We start from the raw sequence: 21346 nt of genomic DNA, 5'->3' as shown, positions 1-21346 counted from the left end.
TGACTGTTTAATTCCACCTTTTCGTTTGTACAAATGACAGTACAGTGGGGCATTCTAAATAGAATATTCATGATTGCACCGCAACAAAATAAATATAATTATAGTTGCCGAGGTAGTATATGTGTAACTTGAGATCGCTGGTGAATGTCGAGTATGTCAGATGAGGGTGCCTGGTATAAACCGGAGGTAAATTAAGATTTTATTTTATATCCTGTGTGTTCGAGTGCAGGCTGTCTGTCGCGAACTTGCGCGATAATTGGCAAGTTGTGTTGTAAGTTATATTGTATGCATTTTTGAAATGTGCAATATTACTTTTCTTCCTCCATTTCCATGGACTAACCTCTTCTTCCCCCCCCCCCCACACACACACATTGCCCCGTTTTGTGTTTATACGGAAGTGATGTTTCAATCTTGACAACAGCTGTAGTGGTGATTGATTTTGTGGTTTCTGCGCTTATTGGTTCCACTCTTTTAATTGACGTGGGAAGTTCCGTGTCGTTGTGTTAGGATTGGTTTTTGCTCAGCTCTGTGGAGATTACATTTAAATGCTGCTTAAGCGAGTTCAAAATACTTAGCGACAAAACATTTCGACACCTTTTAGTCCAAGTTCCGCAAAAGACTCCATAAATGCTTTGCTGTTTCTTGGTAGAGCGAATGTGTCTGCGTTCTTCACCGTCGATCATACGGCTGTGACGTCATTGGCTTCCCGGTTGGATAATTGGGATTTGGAGGAGGCCGCGTAAGAGTCATTACTAGCCAGCTTCAATCTTCTGTTTGCGTCGTATCATGCAAGCATTTTGTGGTTGGAGGAACACTTGGAAGTTATTTATTCAAGGCAGGCAGTTGAATCTTAATTGGGGATGTGCCTAGGGAGCCAAACTAATTGTTTTGACAGAAGTTGTCATCTCTGCCATCTGGCTCTCAGTTTATATTCTGGATATAAAGCTGCAAATTTTTCCCCCTCCCCACATATACTTTACTTATAAAACTTACAAATAATAATCCATATGCTTCCATTAAAAGGACAAGTTAAATATTGATAGCAAATAGGATGATATCAAGTTTTCTTTCTCACACATTCCTGTGTAAAACGTCCAAGTAATTTTTACAGGCTGCAGTGTGCAATGACGAGGGCCTTAAATTAAGGTACTTCCTTTATAGGACCTTTTTGTTAGACCTGCACCCAACTTTGTTGTGCCCCTCAGCACTAGTGGTAGACCTTGGAATGTGCAGAGATTTGTGGACAGCTCCTTACACTGGAAGACCCAAGTTTCAGGGAGACTAAAGAAATCTCTATCTGAATTGCATTTACTTAAGTGACTATTTCACTGTAGTGTCTAGAATTTTAAGTTTATTAAAGAATCCTCTGTTTACAGTCTGTTTTGTATTTATTGATAGTAGAATCATGATGAGGGTCTGAAAAAAGCTGATTCAGGAGAATTCTTCCTAAAATTGAATTATTGGAAAGCCAAGCCAAATGTTAAGAGTAACATTTTTTAACCTTGGTTCAAGAGGTACTTACTGTGGTGCTTCATGATAACGTGATAGGAATGTTAAGTTTTAATTTTAATTAAAAGATGGGCAATAAATAATCCTCACTTTAGGATGACAAATTATCTACCTTTTAATTACTTGGTTACATGACCTGCCATAATTAAAAAGTGAAAATTGCAAAACTTAATATTCCACAAACTATTACCTTAAAACCTTGTAATTGACAGTATCTATAAATTGCTATTAAAGGTTAGCAATTTATTATCTATTTTAAGCTATTCCTGAATCACTGCACAGCACCATTGTTTATTTGACAATGATTTATACATTTAAGTTGCCAAGCAGTAGATGACCCAAAACTAATTTGAGCTCCAGTCAGTATGAACAAGTGTTTAGGATGAACTTTTTCTGCCATAAACATCTTTCACTGCATATAATTCAAGTATCTTTTTCTAGTTAGAAACTAAGTAGCAGATTGTACTCCCAGCAGAATCTGTGGGAGTTGCGATAATTTCTTAAAATCTATTTCTTCTGGTGATTTTAAGGATAATATATATTTTGAGCTTTTTAAAAATTTTGCTTGGGATAATATGATAGAGAAGGGTATTTTTTATTGTGCTAGTTGCTTTGCCAGATCTCTTGTTTTAATACTTGTGGGTATTTGGGTTGAAAAGTGAAAATATCTCACAAAACAGCGGGGGGGGGGTGAGGGGGGAGATGGTTTGAGAATAAAGCAAGTGTATGATTATCATTGTTGGTTAAAATTAACTGAATTTTAAGTAACAAACCATGTCCCAATGGAAGATTAACAGAAGTGTTACATATTTTCTCTTTTTTTTAAAAAAAGAGGCTAAGTCAGATTGTCAGAGGCAATTGAAAGGTTTTTGTTTAAGGCTATTTTGTGGAATAGGGAATTTCAGATTTAGAAATGAGTCACCTGAGTTCTTGGCTGCTACTATTGGACACCATGTGAAGATGGGTGAGCCTTGGAAAATTGTTGAAACACAGATGAAAAATTTGCTGAAAGCCTGGGGGCATTGTTGATTCAGATTTAGTGTGTTAAGTTAAGGACAGTATAATTATGGATCTTTCAGAGTTCCAAGAATGAAATAGTCAAATGGTAATAGACAATTGCAAGCATATTGTGGATGATGTTAATAAAATAGAATTGGGTTGACTTAGTACAGAAGCTTGTCTGCAATCAGTTGTAGCACAGAAATATCAAACATAGTTCAGTCGAGAGGATTGGTCTGGACCTGTGCAACCCCCTACTCGCCGAAAATCCATTCATGCACATGCTGTTCCTTTCTGAGGAGTGGAGTATCACCCCACTAACTGACTGAAAGGAACCATCACCCTATGGGATGGATAGCCAGAAGAAGAGACAATACTTATTTCATTGTTCTATTTTGCATTTCTTAAGATTGCCAGTTGTACTGTATTTTGGAACAGCGGTATACTGAGTTTTGACTATTTTTGTGGACCTTGAGAGTTTTCATTTGCTCTCCTCACTAGGTGTCAAATCATTTGAAGCGAAATTGATTGGGAAGTATTTTCATACAGGTTGGTGGATATACAGAATTCACTGCCCTAAAGGTGATTGTTCTGGTAATTATCAAGGGAAGAAAGAAAATGAGATATGAAACAAATTGATTTTTGGAGTAAAAGTCATCCTATTTGTATGGATGAAAGACTAGAGGATTGAATGGCCAGCATCTGTTTGTACATCACATATGACTCAGACTCTAAACTAAATCTAGATATCTAGCTTCAGAAATCAGGATAGTGGTGGGACACCAGCCCCTGTCCCAGTTGACATTAGATGGTCTAATGGTATTATTGCTTAACTAGTACTTGCCAACTGTGGCATGTTAATTAATGGGAATATTTCTCAAGAATAGGAAGGTGCAAACAACCCGATAAATCCAACTGTAAAGCTGTAACAGACTTTAATTTCATTTAAAAACAAAATCTGCCATGGTTTTTGATACTTTGCCAAAGGGAAGAATGACCCAGATCTAGAATTGATCTTTATATTTGGAAGATTCATGTTGTTGAATTCAGGTTGGAATTTGAATATGTCTTATTCTGTCTTGTGTGAATTTATTGTATCTCAATAAATTGCAATGATAAACTTTATTGGCTTTTGGATGGAATAACTAAATGCAAATATTTTAGCAATCCATGTAACTGAAAGATAAATTCTGATGAAGACTAAGCCACTTGCCGATCCTATCAGAGGAACATCGTGCTTGGTTGCTTGGTTGCTTAGTTGCCTGGTGATGGTAACAAGCATTCAGTATCATGTAACGTGGGTCTGGTATGGAGTACAATATTTATTGAGTCAGGTCACTCGTCTGAGTGCTTCTGGTCCCATGTCACCCAGTACTACCTGTTGCATGGTTGGGTGGTGGGCAACTAAATCAGCTCCCCCCACCCCCCCTTGCCTGGTGAGGAGGGTGGCTAGAGGGTGGTAGGATGAAAACCAAGACCTATCAGAGGGCAGATGAACCCTCTTGCGTGTCAATGGCCATCTAGCAAACACGTGCTGTGAAGCGCGGAAAGGGCATCCCTTGCATCGAAGCTTGGTCTGGCCATTCACTGCAACAGTACTTCCCCCAGCCAGCTTGGACCCTACCGTGTTGCTGGATCTGGGAGAGGATGTCGAGAGGATGGGTCTGGACCTGTGCAACCCCCTACTCACCGAAAATCCATTCATGCACATGCTGTTCCTTTCTGAGGAGTGGAGTATCACCCCACTAACTGACTGAAAGGAACCATCACCCTATGGGATGGATAGCCAGAAGAAGAGACAATACTTATTTCATTGTTCTATTTTGCATTTCTTAAGATTGCCAGTTGTACTGTATTTTGGAACAGCTGTATACTGAGTTTTGACTATTTTTGTGGACCTTGAGAGTTTTCATTTGCTCTTCTCACTAGGTGTTGAAACAAACCAAATACAGGGGCTGTTAAAGAAGTATTTTGTTTATAGTTTCTCCTCCATTGCAAATTTCAGTTCCTTAGATTTATTATTTTGTATCCAGGGTACCAATTTAGCAAATGTTGGCGATGCAGTGGATTCTGATTAATTGGGTCATCAGTTAATCGTGCTAGCTGCTTAATTGGGACGACTTTCTTTAAAAAAAAGTATAATCGAGAAAATTGATGGGATTCCTTTTTTGGGATATAATGACACTTGATAGGGAAAGGAGACTGTTACTGTTTGTAACAAGCATGAATTGCATGCAGTGGTGTTGCCTTTACATGCTATGCCATGCTTAGAGGGAGCAGTTTTTGAAGGGGGTTAGTTGTGATGTTTTAAGTGATTTTTGTTGCTGGTAGTTGAGAAGAGATGAGCAGTAAGACAGTTCCGAACTGTTTTGCTCATTGCCGTTTCAAGTATTCAGGCTTGGAGATACCAGAAACAGCTGGAAGTGAAAATGAACCTATTTTACTACTTCTAGTAGGAACTATGGATAATTTGAAGATATAGGCAAACATCTTGAACATTACAATGAAAATGAGAATTTGGAGGATGCAATTGTATGAAGGTAGTCCATTATCTGCACTAACTATCTGTGCTGGTTTTATTTATTGCTTACACTGGATAAATTTCTCATTGATAACTATTAGGAACATACACATTTTAATAGTTCTGTAGTACTATTGGTAGTGTTCTAATTTGTGTATTTAAATTAAATACATAATTATTTAGTTTGTCTTGTACCTTAACTATTTCCATGAGACTTTGACTTTGGTTAATTAAGGCACCCATTTAATTGCGCCAAAATGTACAGGTTCCAATGTGTCCGAGCTAACTGGAATCAATTCTAATTAATTGGGGATGGTATAAAGTTCGAGTTGTGTGTATATTCATGTATGTAACTTGCCTGATTGTAGATCATTGAATGCGGACATTCCTTTGAACCCCTTGCTTTCTTTACATCTTGTCTACCTTTACCCAATTGTGATGTTAACTTATTAGCATTGGGGGGGGGGGTGGTGGTTGAGGAGGAATGGTAAGGAAACTCTTCTATATTGTTTGCTTCCCTAGGATCTTTCCATATACTGTGTTTTTGTTTCAGTAGTATGCCAGGGCCACTAAGTTATGATGATTGACTTTAAAACGTGTGTGTGTGGTTTTTTTTAAAACTCCAACCTGTTGGGTTGTTGTATGAAAGTAACTGGCTAAAGGATTGATTGGTCACAGGGTTTGCAGTAACTGGCTTTGCATTTGGGAGCTAACTTTAATTGCTTTTATCACTGGAAGACAAAGTCAATGTGGAAGATTCTTTCGGGTTACTCTCAAAATGGATAGGTTTCTTTTACCCAAGGTATTTGCATGTATCGCAAATATTTCTTGACTTGCCGAGAAGTACATAAATGCATGTGCTGGAAAAATGAATTAAAAACAAAACTTGCTATAGTGCTCAACAGATAAAAACAGAACTTGTGGAGAAAGAGAAACTGAGTTAATGTGTAGAGTAGAGAACTTTGCTGTTTAAAATTACATGTGAACTACAGGGTTTGGTTCAGCTTGATACTGGGTTAATCTGTTCAAGATTCCTATTTATTTATCATGTTTACATTGAAGCATACAGTGAAATGGGTCTTTTGTGTTAAGAACAACATGTGTTGGGGGCAGCCGGCACGTGTTATCACACATTCAGGCACCGGTTTACATGTGTACAATGCTTGGAAGAACAATACAGAACACAACATGCTACAAAACCACAACAACCAAACAAGCCCCTTTCCTTCCTTGCACTCATGTAAATTCCTTCCCCTAACCCCAAGACAGTCCATCTTCTCCAGTCTCTAGCCTCCAGCAGATTCAGATTCAGACATTGGGCCTTCAATTACCCCAGCACCGCTGATCAAACACCAGGTCGCATTCTCAGGACTCACCAATTTGCAAGCCAGGGGAACATTGGACCTCTTCTTCCAGTCTCACAGGACTTGGACTCTGGAACCCACCATCAAATTGCTGACCATGGTGGAATGGGGACTTAAGACAAAGGAACAGAATTGGGCCATTTGGCCCATTGAGTCTGTTCTATTTTATGATAGTTGATCCATTTTTCCTCTCAGCCAATCTCCTGGCTTCTCCCTATATCCCTTCATGTCTTGACCAATCAAGAATCTATCAACCTCTGCTTTAAATATACTTATAGACTTGGCCTCCACAGCTGCCTGTAGCAATGAATTCCATAGATTGCCCACTCTCTGGCTAAAGAAATTTCTCCTCACCTCTATACTAAAAAGATGCCCCTCTATTCTGAGGCTGTGTCCTCTGGTCTTAGACTCTCCCACCAAAGGAAACATCCTCTCCACAACCACTCTGTCAAGGCCTTTCACCATTCAATAGATTTCAATAAGATCACCCCTCATTCTTCTGAATTCCGGCGAATGCAGGCCCAGAAACATCAAATGCTCTTCATGTGATGTTGTTCAAACCTGGAATCATTTTTATGAATCTCTTTTGAATCCTCCCCAGTTTCAACACATCCTTTCTAACTTAAGGGGCCCAAAACTGCTCACAATGCTCCAAGTGAGGTCTTACCTTTGCTTTATAAAGTCTCAGCATTACATTCTTTTATATTCTAATCTTCTGAAATGAATGCTCATCAAATTTGCCTTCCTTATTACAGACTCTACCTGCAAATTGACCTTTAGGAATCCTGCACAAGAACTCTCAAGTCTCTTTGCGCCTCAGTTTTTTATATTTTCTTTCCATTTAGAGAACAGTCAACTTTCTCATGTTTTCTACCAAGGTGCATGTTCATGCACTTCGCGATAATGTATTCCATCTGCCACTTCTTTGCTCATTCTCCTAATCTGCCTCAGTCCTTCTGTAGCTTCTCTACTTCCTCAGCTACCTGCCCCTCCACCTATTTTTGTATTGTCTGCAAACTCTGCATCGAAGCCATAAGTTACATTTTCCAAATCATTAACATGTAACGTAAAAAAAATCGGTCCCAACACAGACCCTATGGAACACCACTAGTCACTGGCCGACAACCAGAAAGTCCATCCTTTATTCGCACTCTTTGGCTCCAGCCTGTCCTCTAATTCTCCCACATCCCTGTCCCTAAACACTAACCTGACAACTAACTCCCCTTTCTGTTCCCAAAACCATCCCCACAAGCCCAGTAAAACACTAAAAACAACTAAAACCTGAACAGAGGTTACAACTTGGTGCCATCTTGAATTACTTAGGCAACCTACTATATTCAGGTGCCCTAGGTAAAAATCAAAAGGTTTCAATAAAATTAGATATGTTGAGAAGGTATTCCAGTAACAGATTACTGTAATTTGAATAGCTACATTCATGAAATATGTAATCAAATTGTGAGATTATTTAAGTTCTCCAGTTGTTGTCACTGTACTGGGGAGATGTATGATACTCTAATTCATTAGATATATGAAGTGAAATGGGCAAGTTGTTCACTGAATTAAATGCTCACATGCAGAATCTTGTCAAGTTACATGTTGAATGATTGCTTTCCAACTTGGGCTTCTTTGGTGAGCAGAAAAATTGATCACCTGAGAATCTGAGAAGATTCTTGTTTTTTTAAAATTTTCCTTCAGTGGCTCTTGGTTTTTGAATAAGTTCAGGAGGTTATTTGACTTTGGTATAATGGGAGAAATAAGTGTCTGGATATTGTAAACTGGGAAGGCAAATACTAAATCATGATGCTTCAATATTGAGTGTAAACTAGTCTTGTCACGTTTGTATCCCCAACATTTAGGGTGGGATTTCAGATCAGATTTAAGCAAGTCTTTTCATTGAAGGGCATCAGTGAAATGGTTAACTTTAGTGATAAAGTCTCGGCCCGAAATGTTAGCTACTCTTTTCTCACGGATGCTGCCTGACCTGCTGAATTCTTCCAGTGTAGTGTACGTATTCTTTGAGCCACAGCATCTGCAGTTGTATTTTTGTGTTTTGATTCATTATTCTGCTGCAAAATCTCTTTGAGGTATGCCTACCCTGAAGAAGTTCAAATCTTCTCCTCGACGGGAGTTCAGTGAGACCCTCGCTCACTGCCCACCCTCTGTTTTCTCCGCATCTCTCCGTCTCTTTGACCACATCCTGACCCAGACACAGTACCATAGCCATGTCTCGTTTTTGGGAACATGTCTCCGCTGCCATCTCATACCGAAGGGATTCCAGCTTCAGTTCCAGGCTTCCCAGTTCAGGCCCAGCGACGATCCCAGGTACCACCATTTTGTTAACCGATGCTCCCTCGGCTTCTCTTGTCTGATTCTCCGAGCCACGCTTGCCGCCATGCGGAGGTACCTGCAGTTCCTATCACTGTCTCTGCCACCACTCTGAGCTACGCTTTTCACCATCTGCCATGGTCCACTACTCCACTTCATTCTCTGCTGGATTCACACCTCCAACTGCCGTTTCTTCTCCTTCCTCACGTCCAAGAAGGATTACAAACTTGCTCGCTTGCATCCCATGAGGACGACTGCCTCCAGCCCAGACTCCTACTTCTCAGACCTTCAGCACGTTGAAGAATCATCCACCTCAGTCTCTGACCCCAACTGGCACCACGGCACCCCCTGGACATGGGCACCAGCCCCCGGCGGACCATGAACTCTTCCGCTCCGGACTTAGACCACAGACATGGGCTCCAGCCCCCGGTGGGCCATGAACTCTCTCTCTCCAGGCTCTGACTACAGATTTGATGCCCTGCAGGCTATAAGCTCCGGAGGCCACAGCTCCGGGTCTGGCTCAGACTGGGATCCTATGGCTGGGACCGTCAATGCTGCCACAGGGTCCTGCCTCCCGTCCTATTCCCCTGCTACCTCCTATTCTCGTTGTGACTCCCAGCCTTCCCTTCGTCCCTCCGATCCCTCATCCCGCTCTCCCTGAACATCCCAACGCCCCTGCTCCTTCTGAGACTTCCCACACCTAACCCTCTCTTAACCCCAGTCCCAACCCTTGCCATGTCTTCACCATCCCCCCTGACCTTCCCCTATCTGAGGCAGAACACTCTATCCTCAGTAAGAGCCTCACTTTTGTCCCTCTCTGCCCCCACCTCAGTGTGTTCCCTGCCCGCCATGATGCTGAACTCTTCTTCCGCCACCTACGTCTCCAAGCCTACTACTTCAATAAGGATTCCCCTCTCCCCCCAGTGATGACCCATTCTCCCGTCTTCTACGCTCCTCCTCCTCCTGGACACCCCCATCGGGCCTTCTACCTGCTCTTGACCTTTTCATCTCTAACTGTCGCCGAGACATCAGCCGTCTCAACTTCACCACCCCTCTCTCCTATAATAACCTCACTCCCTCTGAACGCACTGCCCTCCACTCTCTCCGCACTAACCCCAACCTCACCATCAAACCTGCAGACAAAGGTGGTGCCATAGTAGTCTGGCGGATGGACCTCTACCTCACTGAGGCCAAACGGCAGCTCTCCGACACCTCCTCGTACTTGCCCCTGCCACAGGACCCCACCAAAAAACATCAATCCACTGTCTCCCGCACCATCTCCACCCTCCAACTCCAGACACCTTCCTCCCTCAGCCAAAAAACTCATAATTCCCACACCCTGCACAGCTCAGTTTTACCTCCTCCCCAAAATCCACAAGCCTGACTGTCCTGGCAGACCCATAGTTTCAGCCTGCTCCTGCCCCACCGAACTTGTGTCTGCCGAGCTGGACTCCATTTTATCCCCCATAGTTCAGTCTCTCCCCACCTACATCCAGGATGCATCCCATGCTCTTCACCTCTTCAATAACTTCATATTCCCCGGCTCTGAACGCTTCATTTTTACCATGGATGTTGAATCCTTAAACACCTCCATCCCCCATCAAGAAGGCCTCAAAGCCCTCCGCTACTTTTTGGATAATACACCCCACCAGTTCCCCAGCACCACCACACTCCTCCTGTTGGCGGAGCTTGTTCTAACTCTCAGTAACTTCTTTAGTGACCTCCATAGACTACAACAGACAGGACCTCCCGGTTGTCACCCACTTCAACTCTGCCTCTCATTCCCATCTAGCTATGTCCATATATGGCCTCCATGATGAGGCCAAACTCAGGTTGGACGAGCAACCCCTCATTTACCATCTGGGTAGCCTCTAGCCTGGTGGTATGAACATTGAATTCTCCGATTTCCGGTAATTCCCTCCCCCTCCCCTTCCCCTATCCCAGGTCCCTCTATGCCTCTCTCCCCTTTCAACTTTCTGCTTCTTTATCTCTACAGTTCTTTCATGCTTATCCCCTCCCCCTCCATCTTTCTTCTAATTGGTTTTCCACCTGGCGCCTCTAAGCCCTACCCCCTCCCCTATCTCTATTACTGGGCTTCGGCCCTCTCTTCTCCTCCCCCCCCCCCCCCCCCATTCCTGATGAAGGGTCTCGGCCCGAAACGTTGGCTACTCTTTTCTCATGGATGCTGCCTGACCTGCTGAGTTCTTCCAGTGTTGTGTACGTATTCTTTGATCCATAGCATCTGCAGTTATATTTTTGTGTTTTAACTTTGGTGATAGTTGGCCCATTTGTTTTGTACTGCATACAAGGCTCATGCTATACCATTCAGCCCTATCAGCATATCTTTCTATTCCCTCATAGTTTATTTGGCCTTTCCTTAAGTATCAATGGCTATTGCATAGAGCATGAGAACAATACCATGCTCTTTCCTTTCTGTAAAGGAATCAAGACTTTAAAAAGATGACTATCGGTACAGAATAAGTGTGATAAAATACATCATGATTTGATATAGATTTTGCTGTAAAAGAGCTTAGTAAAAATAGCAATTTGCACTCTGGAACGGGTTGCAGAGTGATGACTTGTGTCTCGGTTGTATTCTAACTGTGCAGTTTGGTGGGTTAACTTTTCATGGGAAGGGCTTGGAGAAGTGTATTAGAGTACTGTCAATGCATTTCACTTTTCCCCTTTCTGTTTAATACCCGCCCCAACCACTACCACTAGCTTTTTACTTGGTTACAGTAGCATAATGTTTTATGGTCACATTCTCCTATAATCAATTTTGTGGCATCATGTACTATTTTAGTTAAGTAGGTGAGAAGTTCTTTAGTGAGATTGAGGTCTCCGGTATTTCTTTAAATAATCTTGTATCTTGGACTCTGAACTCAGTGTTTCTATGTGATTTGATAAATAAACCATATGGTCTTGGCCCAAAACGTTGACTGTACCCTTTTCTATAGTTGCTGTCTAGCCTGTTGAGTTCCTCCAGCATTTTGTGCGTGTTGCTTGGATTTCCAGTATCTGCAGATTTTCTCTTCTGTAACCATGTTCTTGGTACCTAGTTAGTACAAAACAAAATTAGTCATCATTGTTTCACGTAGAGAATTACAAATAGCTGACACTGTATGGCTCAGAAGTGGGTTAGATTATTAATGCAGAATTTTCTTTGATTATTTTCAAAAGAATATTGTGCTTTGCTTTACTTTTTAAATTGATGGAATCAAGATGTCACTGGGAATGATGAATTATAGCTCCTGACTTTTTTTCTTTACAATTTCCTTTTTACATTTACCACAAGTTATTTTAAATTTCCTACTCTACTATCTAATTGTTTAACAAGCTCCAGGAGTGCAACCTTAGAATCCAGGCGGCAGATAAAAGATAGATTATATATTTAAAAAAATGCAGTGTTAGAATTGGATCTGACTTGTAAGTAAAATCCTACTAACTGGTATGTCGTTAGACTGCAGGAAGAAACCAGAGCACACTGAGTAACCCACGCAATCCATGGGGAGGATGTACAGAGGATATTGAATTCTGCCCCGAGCTGTAATAGCATTGCGCCAACAGCTACACTACCATAGCACCATTGTGATATGTCTGAATCTAATGTGCCCAAATACAAAGCATCTTTTTGATTTACTTGAGTTTAATTTTATTTCAAAATGACTTGTTCTTCACTTTCCTGAATGGGAAGTGCACTTTTGTTTTGTAATAGTGTTTTTGAGAGGAGTTGGGGTTATAACTTTCTTGACTGGCCATTTTATCTCTGTTTATTCCTAGCCTTAAACTTCCTTTTCTGTTTGACATGCTTCTTTCACCTGTATCAGAGAGGACTCGTGGGCTAAATGTGTTGTGATTTCAAAAATCTATTAGACTTTTTGGATAGATAAGAGAATATATAAACTCTAGCTAGATTTCAAAAGGTATTTTCTACAGTATTGCTACAAACATGTGTTGGAGAATAGCTCTGTGATTTGGGCAAAGTACCAAAACAAAGTAGGAATTGGTTGTTGCATTGTGTAGTTTAATTCTTTGTGTATAAATGGCTTAGCACAATAAGCATAACATTGGAAATTTTTAGTTGATGGAAAATGGGGTGTTTGGCAAACAATAAGAGGAGTTGGAAACTTAAGAGAGGACCTAATATGTTTGGTCAATTGCGTAGAAGTATGAGCTATCATTTGGAAGGAATGATTTGAAAATATCATTTCGAAGGAACTGACAGTATTTAGCTAAAGGGTGTGACTGCTTAAAGAAACTTGTGGGGATTGTAGTTGCTGGAGAGGCAATGGAATGGATCTTTGCCCCATAGTAAGAATGACTAAAATCTATTGTACAGAACTGATTCACCATAATAGTTTGGTCATGGGTCATGAAAATGTTGGGATAAAGTACTCAAACTGAGAAACAAATTAATGAGTTCTAAAATAGGAGATTTAATGAATAACATTGGGGAAGATTAAATATAATGGTCAAATTTAGTTCTTTCAGTAAAGGGTTGGCAGCAACATTGTGCTGTATGGTATCATACAAAGTTCTACATTCCTATGAAAGGAATGGGTTTTGGCAGATAGCCGAAAAGATTGAAATACTGGGAAGGATGAGGAAGAAAGCACTTACAATTGTATAATAATTTATTGCACCTCAGGGTACCCCAAGTACTTTGCAACCAATGACTTGCTTTTGAAGTGTTATGACTTGTGTGGGTAAATAATAAAGCAAGTTTTACCAAGGCAAGATTCCACAAACAGCAAATGAGTGAAAGGAGCTGAGGCTAATTCATCACCATTCAGTGTTTAGAGCCTGAATTAAAAGTACTTCGTAAAAGCACTTGAAAGATGGCGAGATGTCAGAGCTGTGATTAATTCTGTGGACATTTGCAAATTTGTTTTGAAGTTTAGCATGAGAAAGTTTTGAAGTGTAGCAGAGAACCCCAGATAATGTTGATGTGGATTTTGCCGTCTTCATATTAATTCCATCTCTTTAAACCTGTTAGGTCTGTTTTCCATTCTTGTGCATTTTTTTAGAATTTCAAATATTTTTTGATAGAATTCAAAAAAATTACAAATGATGTAATTATGAAATAAATCTTGGAAATAATTTGGCAAATCAGGCTATATCTATTGAAAGAAATAGTTAAAAGTTTCAGGTTGAAGAAACGGAAGAGGGAAAATAAGTTGAATTTAAATTGTGGAGAAGGAAGACGTAGGCTAAAGGAAATATCTCTTTGGGGGAACCAGGATTACCACAGGAATAAGTTGAAGTGGTCCTGCAGTCAATATTTTAAAATGGGGCACTTGGAGAATAAGAATGTAAAGTTGTGAAGTGCAGGGTTGTAGTTCATGGCCAGCCAGTTGGGCCGCATTAATGCGGAGAGGAGTCTAAGCCAGTATCCTAGATGGATGACCTACAGAAATTACCTATTCTGATCTAGAGAAGGACAGTTATTTAGAGCTGTACAATTCTTGATGCCTTTTCTCAAACTGGGAGAATATGAATTACAAAGTAATCACACTTTAGGATATTGTGTATTTTACAGCATTTTTAAAAAATTTGTGCTTAAATTATTGAAGAATCAAAATACATAAGCTGCCATTTGATTGGAAACAAAAAACCTACAGCACAATACAGGCCCTTTGGCCCATAAAGTTGTGCCGAACATGTCCCTACCTTAGAAATTATTAGGGTTACCCATAACCCTATTTTTCTAAGCTCCATGTACCTATCCAAAAGTCTCTTGAAACACCCTATCGTATCTGCCTCAACAACTGTTGCAGGCAGCCCATTCCATGCATTAACCACACTCTGAGCAAAAAAACTTAACCCTGACATCTCCTTTGTACCTACTCCCTAGCACCTTAAACCTGTGTTCGCTTGTGGCAACCATTTCAGCCCTGGGAAAAAGCCTCTGACTATCCACACAATCAATGCCTCTCATCATCTTCTACAACTCCATGTCAACTCTCATCCTCCTTCATTCCAAGGAGAGAAGGCCGAGTTCAGTCAACCTATTCTCATAAGGCATGCTCCCCAATCCAGGCAATATCCTTGTAAATCTCCTCTGCACCCTTTCTATGGTTTCCAAGTCCTTCCTGTAGTGAGGCGACCAGAACTGAGCACAGTACTCCAAGTGGGGTCTGACCAGGTCCTATATAGCTGCAACATTACCTCTTGGCTCCTAAATTCAATTCCACGATTGATCAAGGCCAACATACAGTGTTCCTTCTTAACCACAGAGTCAATCTGCGCAGCTGCTTTGAGTGTCCTATGGACTCGGACCACAAGTTCCCTCTGATCCTCCACACTGCCAAGAGTCTTACCATTAATACTATATTCTGCCATCATATTTGACCTACCAAAATGAACCACTTCATACTTACCTGTGTTGAACTCTATCTGCCACTTCTCAGCCCAGTTTTACATCCTATCAATGTTCTGCTGTAACCTCTGACAGCCCTCCACACTATCCACAACACCCTCAACCTTTGTGTCATCAACAAACTTACCTCCACTTCCTCATCCAGGTCATTTATAAAAATTACGGAGAGTTAAGTTCCCAGAACAGATCTGAGGTACTCCGCTGGTCACTGACCTCCATGCAGAATATGAAAAGTATACAACCACTCTTTGCCTTCTGTGGGCAAGCCAGTTCTGGATCCACAAAGCAATGTCCCCTTTGATCCCATGCCTCCTTACTTTCTCAGTAAGCCTTGCATGGGGTACCTTATCAAATGCCTTGCTGAAATCCATATACACTACATCTACTGCTCTTCCTTCATCAATTTATTTAGTCACATACTCAAAAAATTAAATCAAGCTCGTAAGGCACAACCTGTCCTTGACAAAGCCATGCTGACTACTCCTAATCATATTATACCTCTCCAAATGTTCATAATTCCTGCCTCTCAGGATCTTCTCCATCAACTTGCCAATCACTGAAGTAAGACTCACTGGTCTGTAATTTCCTGGGCTATCTCTATTCCCTTTATTGAATAAGAGAACAACGTCCGGAACCTCTCCCGTATCCATTGATGATCATCACTGGCGGTTCAATAATCTCCTCCTTCGCCTCCCACAGTAGCCTGGGGTACATCTCATCCCATCCCGGCGACTTATCCAACTTGATGCTTTCCAAAAGCTCTAGCACATCCTCTTTCTCAATATCTACATGCTCAAGCATTTCAGTCTGCTGCAAGTCACCACTACAATCACCAAGGTCCTTTTCCATAGTGAATACTGAAGTAAAGTATTCATTAAGTAGCTCTGCTATTTCTTCCGGTTCCATACACACTGTCACAGTTGATAGGTCATATTCTTTCACGTCTTATCCTCTTGCTCTTCACATACTTGTAGTGTTTTCCTTAATCCTGCCTGGCAAGGCCTTTACATGGCTCCTTCTGGCTCTCCTAATTTCCTCCTTGAGCTCCTTCCTGCTAGCCTTATAATCTAGATCTCTAACATTACTTAGCTCTCTGAAACTTGAGTAAGCTTTTCTTCTTAACTAGATTTACTATATCCTTTTGTACACCATGGTTCCTGTACTCTACCATAACTTCTCTGTCTCATTAGAATATACCTGTGCAGAACTCCACACAAATATCCCCTGAACGTTTGCCACATTTCTTCCGTACCTTTCTTTGAGAAATTCTGTTCCCAGTTGAAGCTTCCAATTTCCTGCCTAATAGCTTCATAATTCCTCTTACTCCAATTGAACACTTTTCTAACTTGTCTGTTCCTTTCTCCCTCCAATGCTATTGTAAAGGAGATAGTGTTATGATCACTATCTCCAAAATGCTCTCCCACTGAGAGATCTGACACCTGACCAGGTTCATTTCCCAATACCAGATCAAATACAGCTTCCCTTATAGGCTTATCTACATATTGTGTCAAGAAACCTTCCTGAACACGCCTAACAAACTCCACCCCATCTAAACCCCTTGCTGTAGGGAGATTCCAATCAATATTTGGGAAATTACAATCTCCCACCACGACAACCCTGTTATTGTTACACCTTTCCAGGATCTGTTTCCCTATCTGCTCCTCGATATCCCTGTTATTATTGGACAGACTATAAAAAAACACCCAGTAGTGTTGTTGACCCCTTCCTGCTCCTAACCTCCACCCACAGAGACTCCATAGACAATTCCTTCATGACGTCCACCTTTTCTGCAGCCGTGACACTATCTCTGATCAGCTGTGCCATGCCCCCACCTCTTTTGCCTCCCTCCCTGTCCTTTCTGAAACATGTAAAACCCAGCACTTGAAGTAACCGTTCCTGTCCCTGAGCCATCCAAGTCTCTCTAATGGCCACTACATCATAGCTCCAAGTACTGATCTACACTCTAAGCTCATCCACTTTGTTCAGAATACACCTTGCGTTAAAATAGATACATCTTAAACCATCGGTCTGAGAGCATCCATTCTTTATCACCTGCCTATCCTCCCTCACACACTGTCTCCAAGCTTTCTTTATTTGTGAGCCAACTGCTTCTTCCCCAGTCTCTTCAGTTTGGTTTCCACCCCCCAACAATTCTAGTTTAAACTCTCCCCAGTACCCTTAGCAAACCTGCCTGCCAGGATATTGGTCCCCCTGGGATTCAAGTGCAACCTGTCCTTTTTGTACAGATCACACCTGCCCCAGAAGAGGTCCCAGTGATCCAGAAATCTGAATCCCTGCCCCCTGCTCCAATCCCTCAGCCACGCATTTATCCTCCACCTCATCCTATTGCTATACTCATTGTCACGTGACACAGGCAGTAATCCCGAGATTACTACCTTTGCGGTCTTGCTTCTCAACTTCCTTCCTAACTCCCTGTAGTCTGTTTTCAGGATCTGTTCCCTTTCCCTACCTATGTCATTGATACCAATATGTACAACAACCTCTGGCTCTCCTCCCTCCCACTGCAGGATATCGTGGACGCAATCAGAAACATCCCAGACCTTGGCACCTGGTCTTTCTTAATTACATCTATATAATTCGGTTCTATGCCAATTAATATCCTTACTTGATTAAATTATATCACCCTGTATCACCTGTTATTTAGCAGTATAATTCTATTTTTATTCAGTGATTGCTTTTCTGTATACTACTTGCCTTTTACTAATGTGACATTTTTGATTCCCCATTGTAGGTTCTGACAGTTTCCCTTGTGGTGTCTGTGTGGAGAAGGCCACACACACTCCAGTTCAACGACGGCTTTTGCTTGCATTTTCCAGTGTTTCTTCTGTCAAAGAGTGCACCAGGCCTGTAACTCTTCGACTGCCAGCCCTGAGCTCAGCAGTGAAGAACACCCTTTGGAAATGGTGAAAATGACAAAATCAAAAACCTTCCAGGCTTATTTGCCAAATTGCCACCGGACATACAGCTGCATTCACTGTCGAGCTCATCTTGCAAATCATGATGAGTTAATTTCCAAGGTAAGCAGAAGCAATAGGGGAAGGTTTGAATGGTGAACAGTTGTTTAATTCTGTTTTCTACTCTGAGCGGTTTGCTGTAGATCAGCATCAAAATGTTATGCTTGTCATGGGCTGAGCTTCTATTCTGATCACCACGCCATGCAGGCTGATCTGAATGCAGTCTAGCGAGCTTCTATGGAATATTTAAGCACATTCAGTAGGAACTGGAAAATCATCTGGGTTCTTAAATTATGACTTTTGATGGAATGGATAAGAAGAAACCGTTTTATTGACAGGAGAATAAGTTTCTACAGACTTCAACTGAACAAGCCAAAGGTGAGTTAAGAGAATATTTTTAAGTGAAAGCTGGTGTGATCTAAAATATGTCTGAAAGTGAGTACAGGATTTATTGCATAAACTGGATGGCTAGATTTAGCACAGGCACAACCCTATACCTAATAACATAAATTCAAGGAGGACTAGGCCCTTCAAGGAGGACTAGGCCCTTCAAGCCTACTCTGCCATTAAGATTACATTTTGTCATCTGTCTAAAGCGCTATCGCCATATTAGTATTCAGAAAACTTTGAATCTCTGTTTTGAATGAACAAGGCAACCGAGCTTTCACAGTTGTCTAGGACAGAGAATTCTAAGTTTCACAGATTTCATCTCCTCTGACCCCAAAAGCTCTGTCCCTTATTCTGAACTGCGCATACTATTCCTATAAACTTAGCTAGAAGGAATGTTATCCCTGTATCTAACCTGAAAAGCTTTTACTTTTTTTAAAAAGTATAATTTTATGTATTTCAATGGGATCTTCTCTCATTCTTCTAAACTCTAGAGAATACAGCCCCAGTCTGCTCAATTTCTCGTATGACAAATCTGCCATTCTTGGAACCATTCTGGTGAATCTTCACTACACTTTATGGCGAGTACATTCCTTTTATAGATAAGGAGATCAAAATTGAAGGAGGACCCTATTATTGTACAATTGTAATAAGATTTTCTTGCTCTTGTATTCAAATCCTCTAATAATAAGAGGTAATATACCACTTGCTCTTTTAATTGCTTGCTATATCTCTTTGACCATAAATCCTACCCAAATTCTCACCATTAAAGGGCTATCTAATGATGCAGCCAAATAAGCTGTTACATTAGTTGTTGTGACCCCGGTTCAGTTCTGATGTCAGATGTGGAGTTTTCAACGTCTTCCCATGACCTTGGGAGTTTCCTCACATATTACAAGGTTGTATGGGCTGGTGGTTGATTGACCATTGTAAATAGCTCCCATAATGGTAAAATCCTGGGGACAGTTGAAGGGAATATGGAAGAATAAAATGATACAGTAGGAAAGTTGTCTTGTAGGCTTAAATTTTCTGCAGTTGTGCATGGTGTATTTAGATTTGCCATACCAATTGACAACTATGAATTAAGCTTGCATTTTTCTGAGATTGTTGATGTATTCTGACCCAAACTCTTTGTATGTTATTGCCTGCCATCCCCACTGGACAGATGGCGAGTGGGTGTTCCAGGAACCCAAGATCTCAGATTGAATTCTAGAATTCTTTAGAAGAGTCAGGTTTTTAGTTCTATTGTATTATACACAATGTACTTCCTATACCTAATAAAGTGGCTACTGTGTAGGTTCGTAGTCTGCTGCTGTAACCCATCCACTTCAAAGTTCGACATCTTGTGTTCAAAGATGCTCTTCTGCACACCACTGTTGTAACATGGGGGGTTATTTGGGTTACTGTCACCTTCCTTTCATCTTAAACCAGTTTTGCCATTTTTCTCTGATCCCTCTTATGAACAAGACATATTTGCCCACAGAGATGCTCAAACCTCACCATCTGGCACCAACAATCATTTCACGATCAAGTTCACTTGGATCCTATTTCTTCCCCATTCTGATGTTTAGTTTGAACATCTGAACCTCCTCACCAGGTCTGCATACTTTTATGGATTGAGTGCCTGACACATGATTAGCCAATTAGGCATTTCTGTAATGAGTAGGTTGCCTGATAAAGTGGCCACTGAGTGTATAGTTTTTATACTTTTGTTCCCATATAAATAACATGGAGCTGCTTTCTTTACACTGTCATGCACCCTACTCTGGTTAATTTGTGTTATTTGGAAGTTGTGTTAAAACACAGTAATACTCTGATAAGAAGCTCCTATATCCCTACTTGCTGTGCTGACAAGGATGGTGTGTTTCAGTTCTTGACTGTAACCTTGCACCTTTTGGGAGAGGCGTGGGTTTCAGCTGGTATTGGAAAGATTATGTAATCTGAAATGGATATGAATTTTTCCCTAATGTCCTTGCTGACTTCAGCCTGATGCCTACTGTAATGTGTTTTGCCAGCTTTTCAACATCAAACAAAGCTTGTAGCTGACTTAATGGAAGATACAATTTAAAAATTGAGAGTGTGGTATGATGTAATCCACAGAACTAAATGTCCAGTAATTGTGTAGTTGATCACACTTGTGAAGGCTATAATATTATAAAGCTATGAAGTACCAAAGGCATTCAACCTACTGTTTTATGCCAGCCAACAAGTACCTATCTATACTAATCCCATTTTCCAGCTCTTGGCTCATTGCCTTCTAGCTGTTGCATTTCAAGTGGTCCTCTAAATACATTGTGGGAGTACTTCACCCCTTCAGGAGCAAGTTCCAACTTTCAATTACCATGTGTGAGTGAAACATTCTTCCTTGCATTCCCTGTACTTTTTGCAACCCTTAAAACTATTTCTTCTCTGGTCCAGTGTAAAGATCCTTGCCTTCCATCTTCAATTTTATCCAAATGCTTCATTCCAGGCAACATCTTAGTAAATCCCCTCTCCATTCTAGTGAAATTGCACCATCTCGGATCGCAAGAACCTGCAGCGAATAATGAGGTCAGCTGATAAGATCGGGGTCTCTCTTCCTGCCTTCACGGACATTTACACTACATGCTGCATCTGCAAAGGAAATAGCATTGTGAAGGACCCATGCACCCCTCATATAATCTCTTCTCCCTCCTGCCGTCTGGGGAAAAGGCTCCGAAGCATTTGGGCTCTCAGACTATGTAACGGTTTCTTCCTCCAAGCTATTGGACTCCTCAATACCTGAAGCCTGGACTGACACCTTGCCCTACTGTCCTGTTTATTTATTGTAATGCCTGCGTTGTTTTTGTGCACATTATGCAGTCCAGTGTAGGTCTGTAGTCTAGGCGTCTTTTTTTTTTATTATTAC

The 21346-nt window shown here is 41.1% G+C and overlaps 1 protein-coding gene across 5 annotated transcripts in view; it reads left to right on the top strand.

Annotated features, from left to right (window-relative positions):
* The window catches only part of ypel1 (yippee-like 1), a 47336-nt gene that overhangs the window by 1372 nt on the left and 24618 nt on the right, over positions 1-21346 (top strand). For 3 of the 5 annotated variants that reach the window (XM_059983210.1, XM_059983209.1, XM_059983211.1), the window contains exon 2: positions 17850-18135. In XM_059983210.1, the coding sequence (XP_059839193.1) occupies positions 18019-18135 (117 nt within the window). In that variant the 5' untranslated portion in view covers positions 17850-18018. Of the gene's footprint in view, positions 1-17849; positions 18136-18169; positions 18451-21346 lie in introns of those variants that run through there. The other 2 variants (XM_059983212.1, XM_059983208.1) reach the window with 2 other exon arrangements.

Source organism: Hypanus sabinus, chromosome 10 (assembly GCF_030144855.1).
Source record: "Hypanus sabinus isolate sHypSab1 chromosome 10, sHypSab1.hap1, whole genome shotgun sequence".
Lineage (NCBI taxonomy): Eukaryota > Metazoa > Chordata > Chondrichthyes > Myliobatiformes > Dasyatidae > Hypanus > Hypanus sabinus.
Note: the sequence above shows the minus strand (reverse complement) of the source record. Positions and strands in the feature narration are given on the sequence as shown.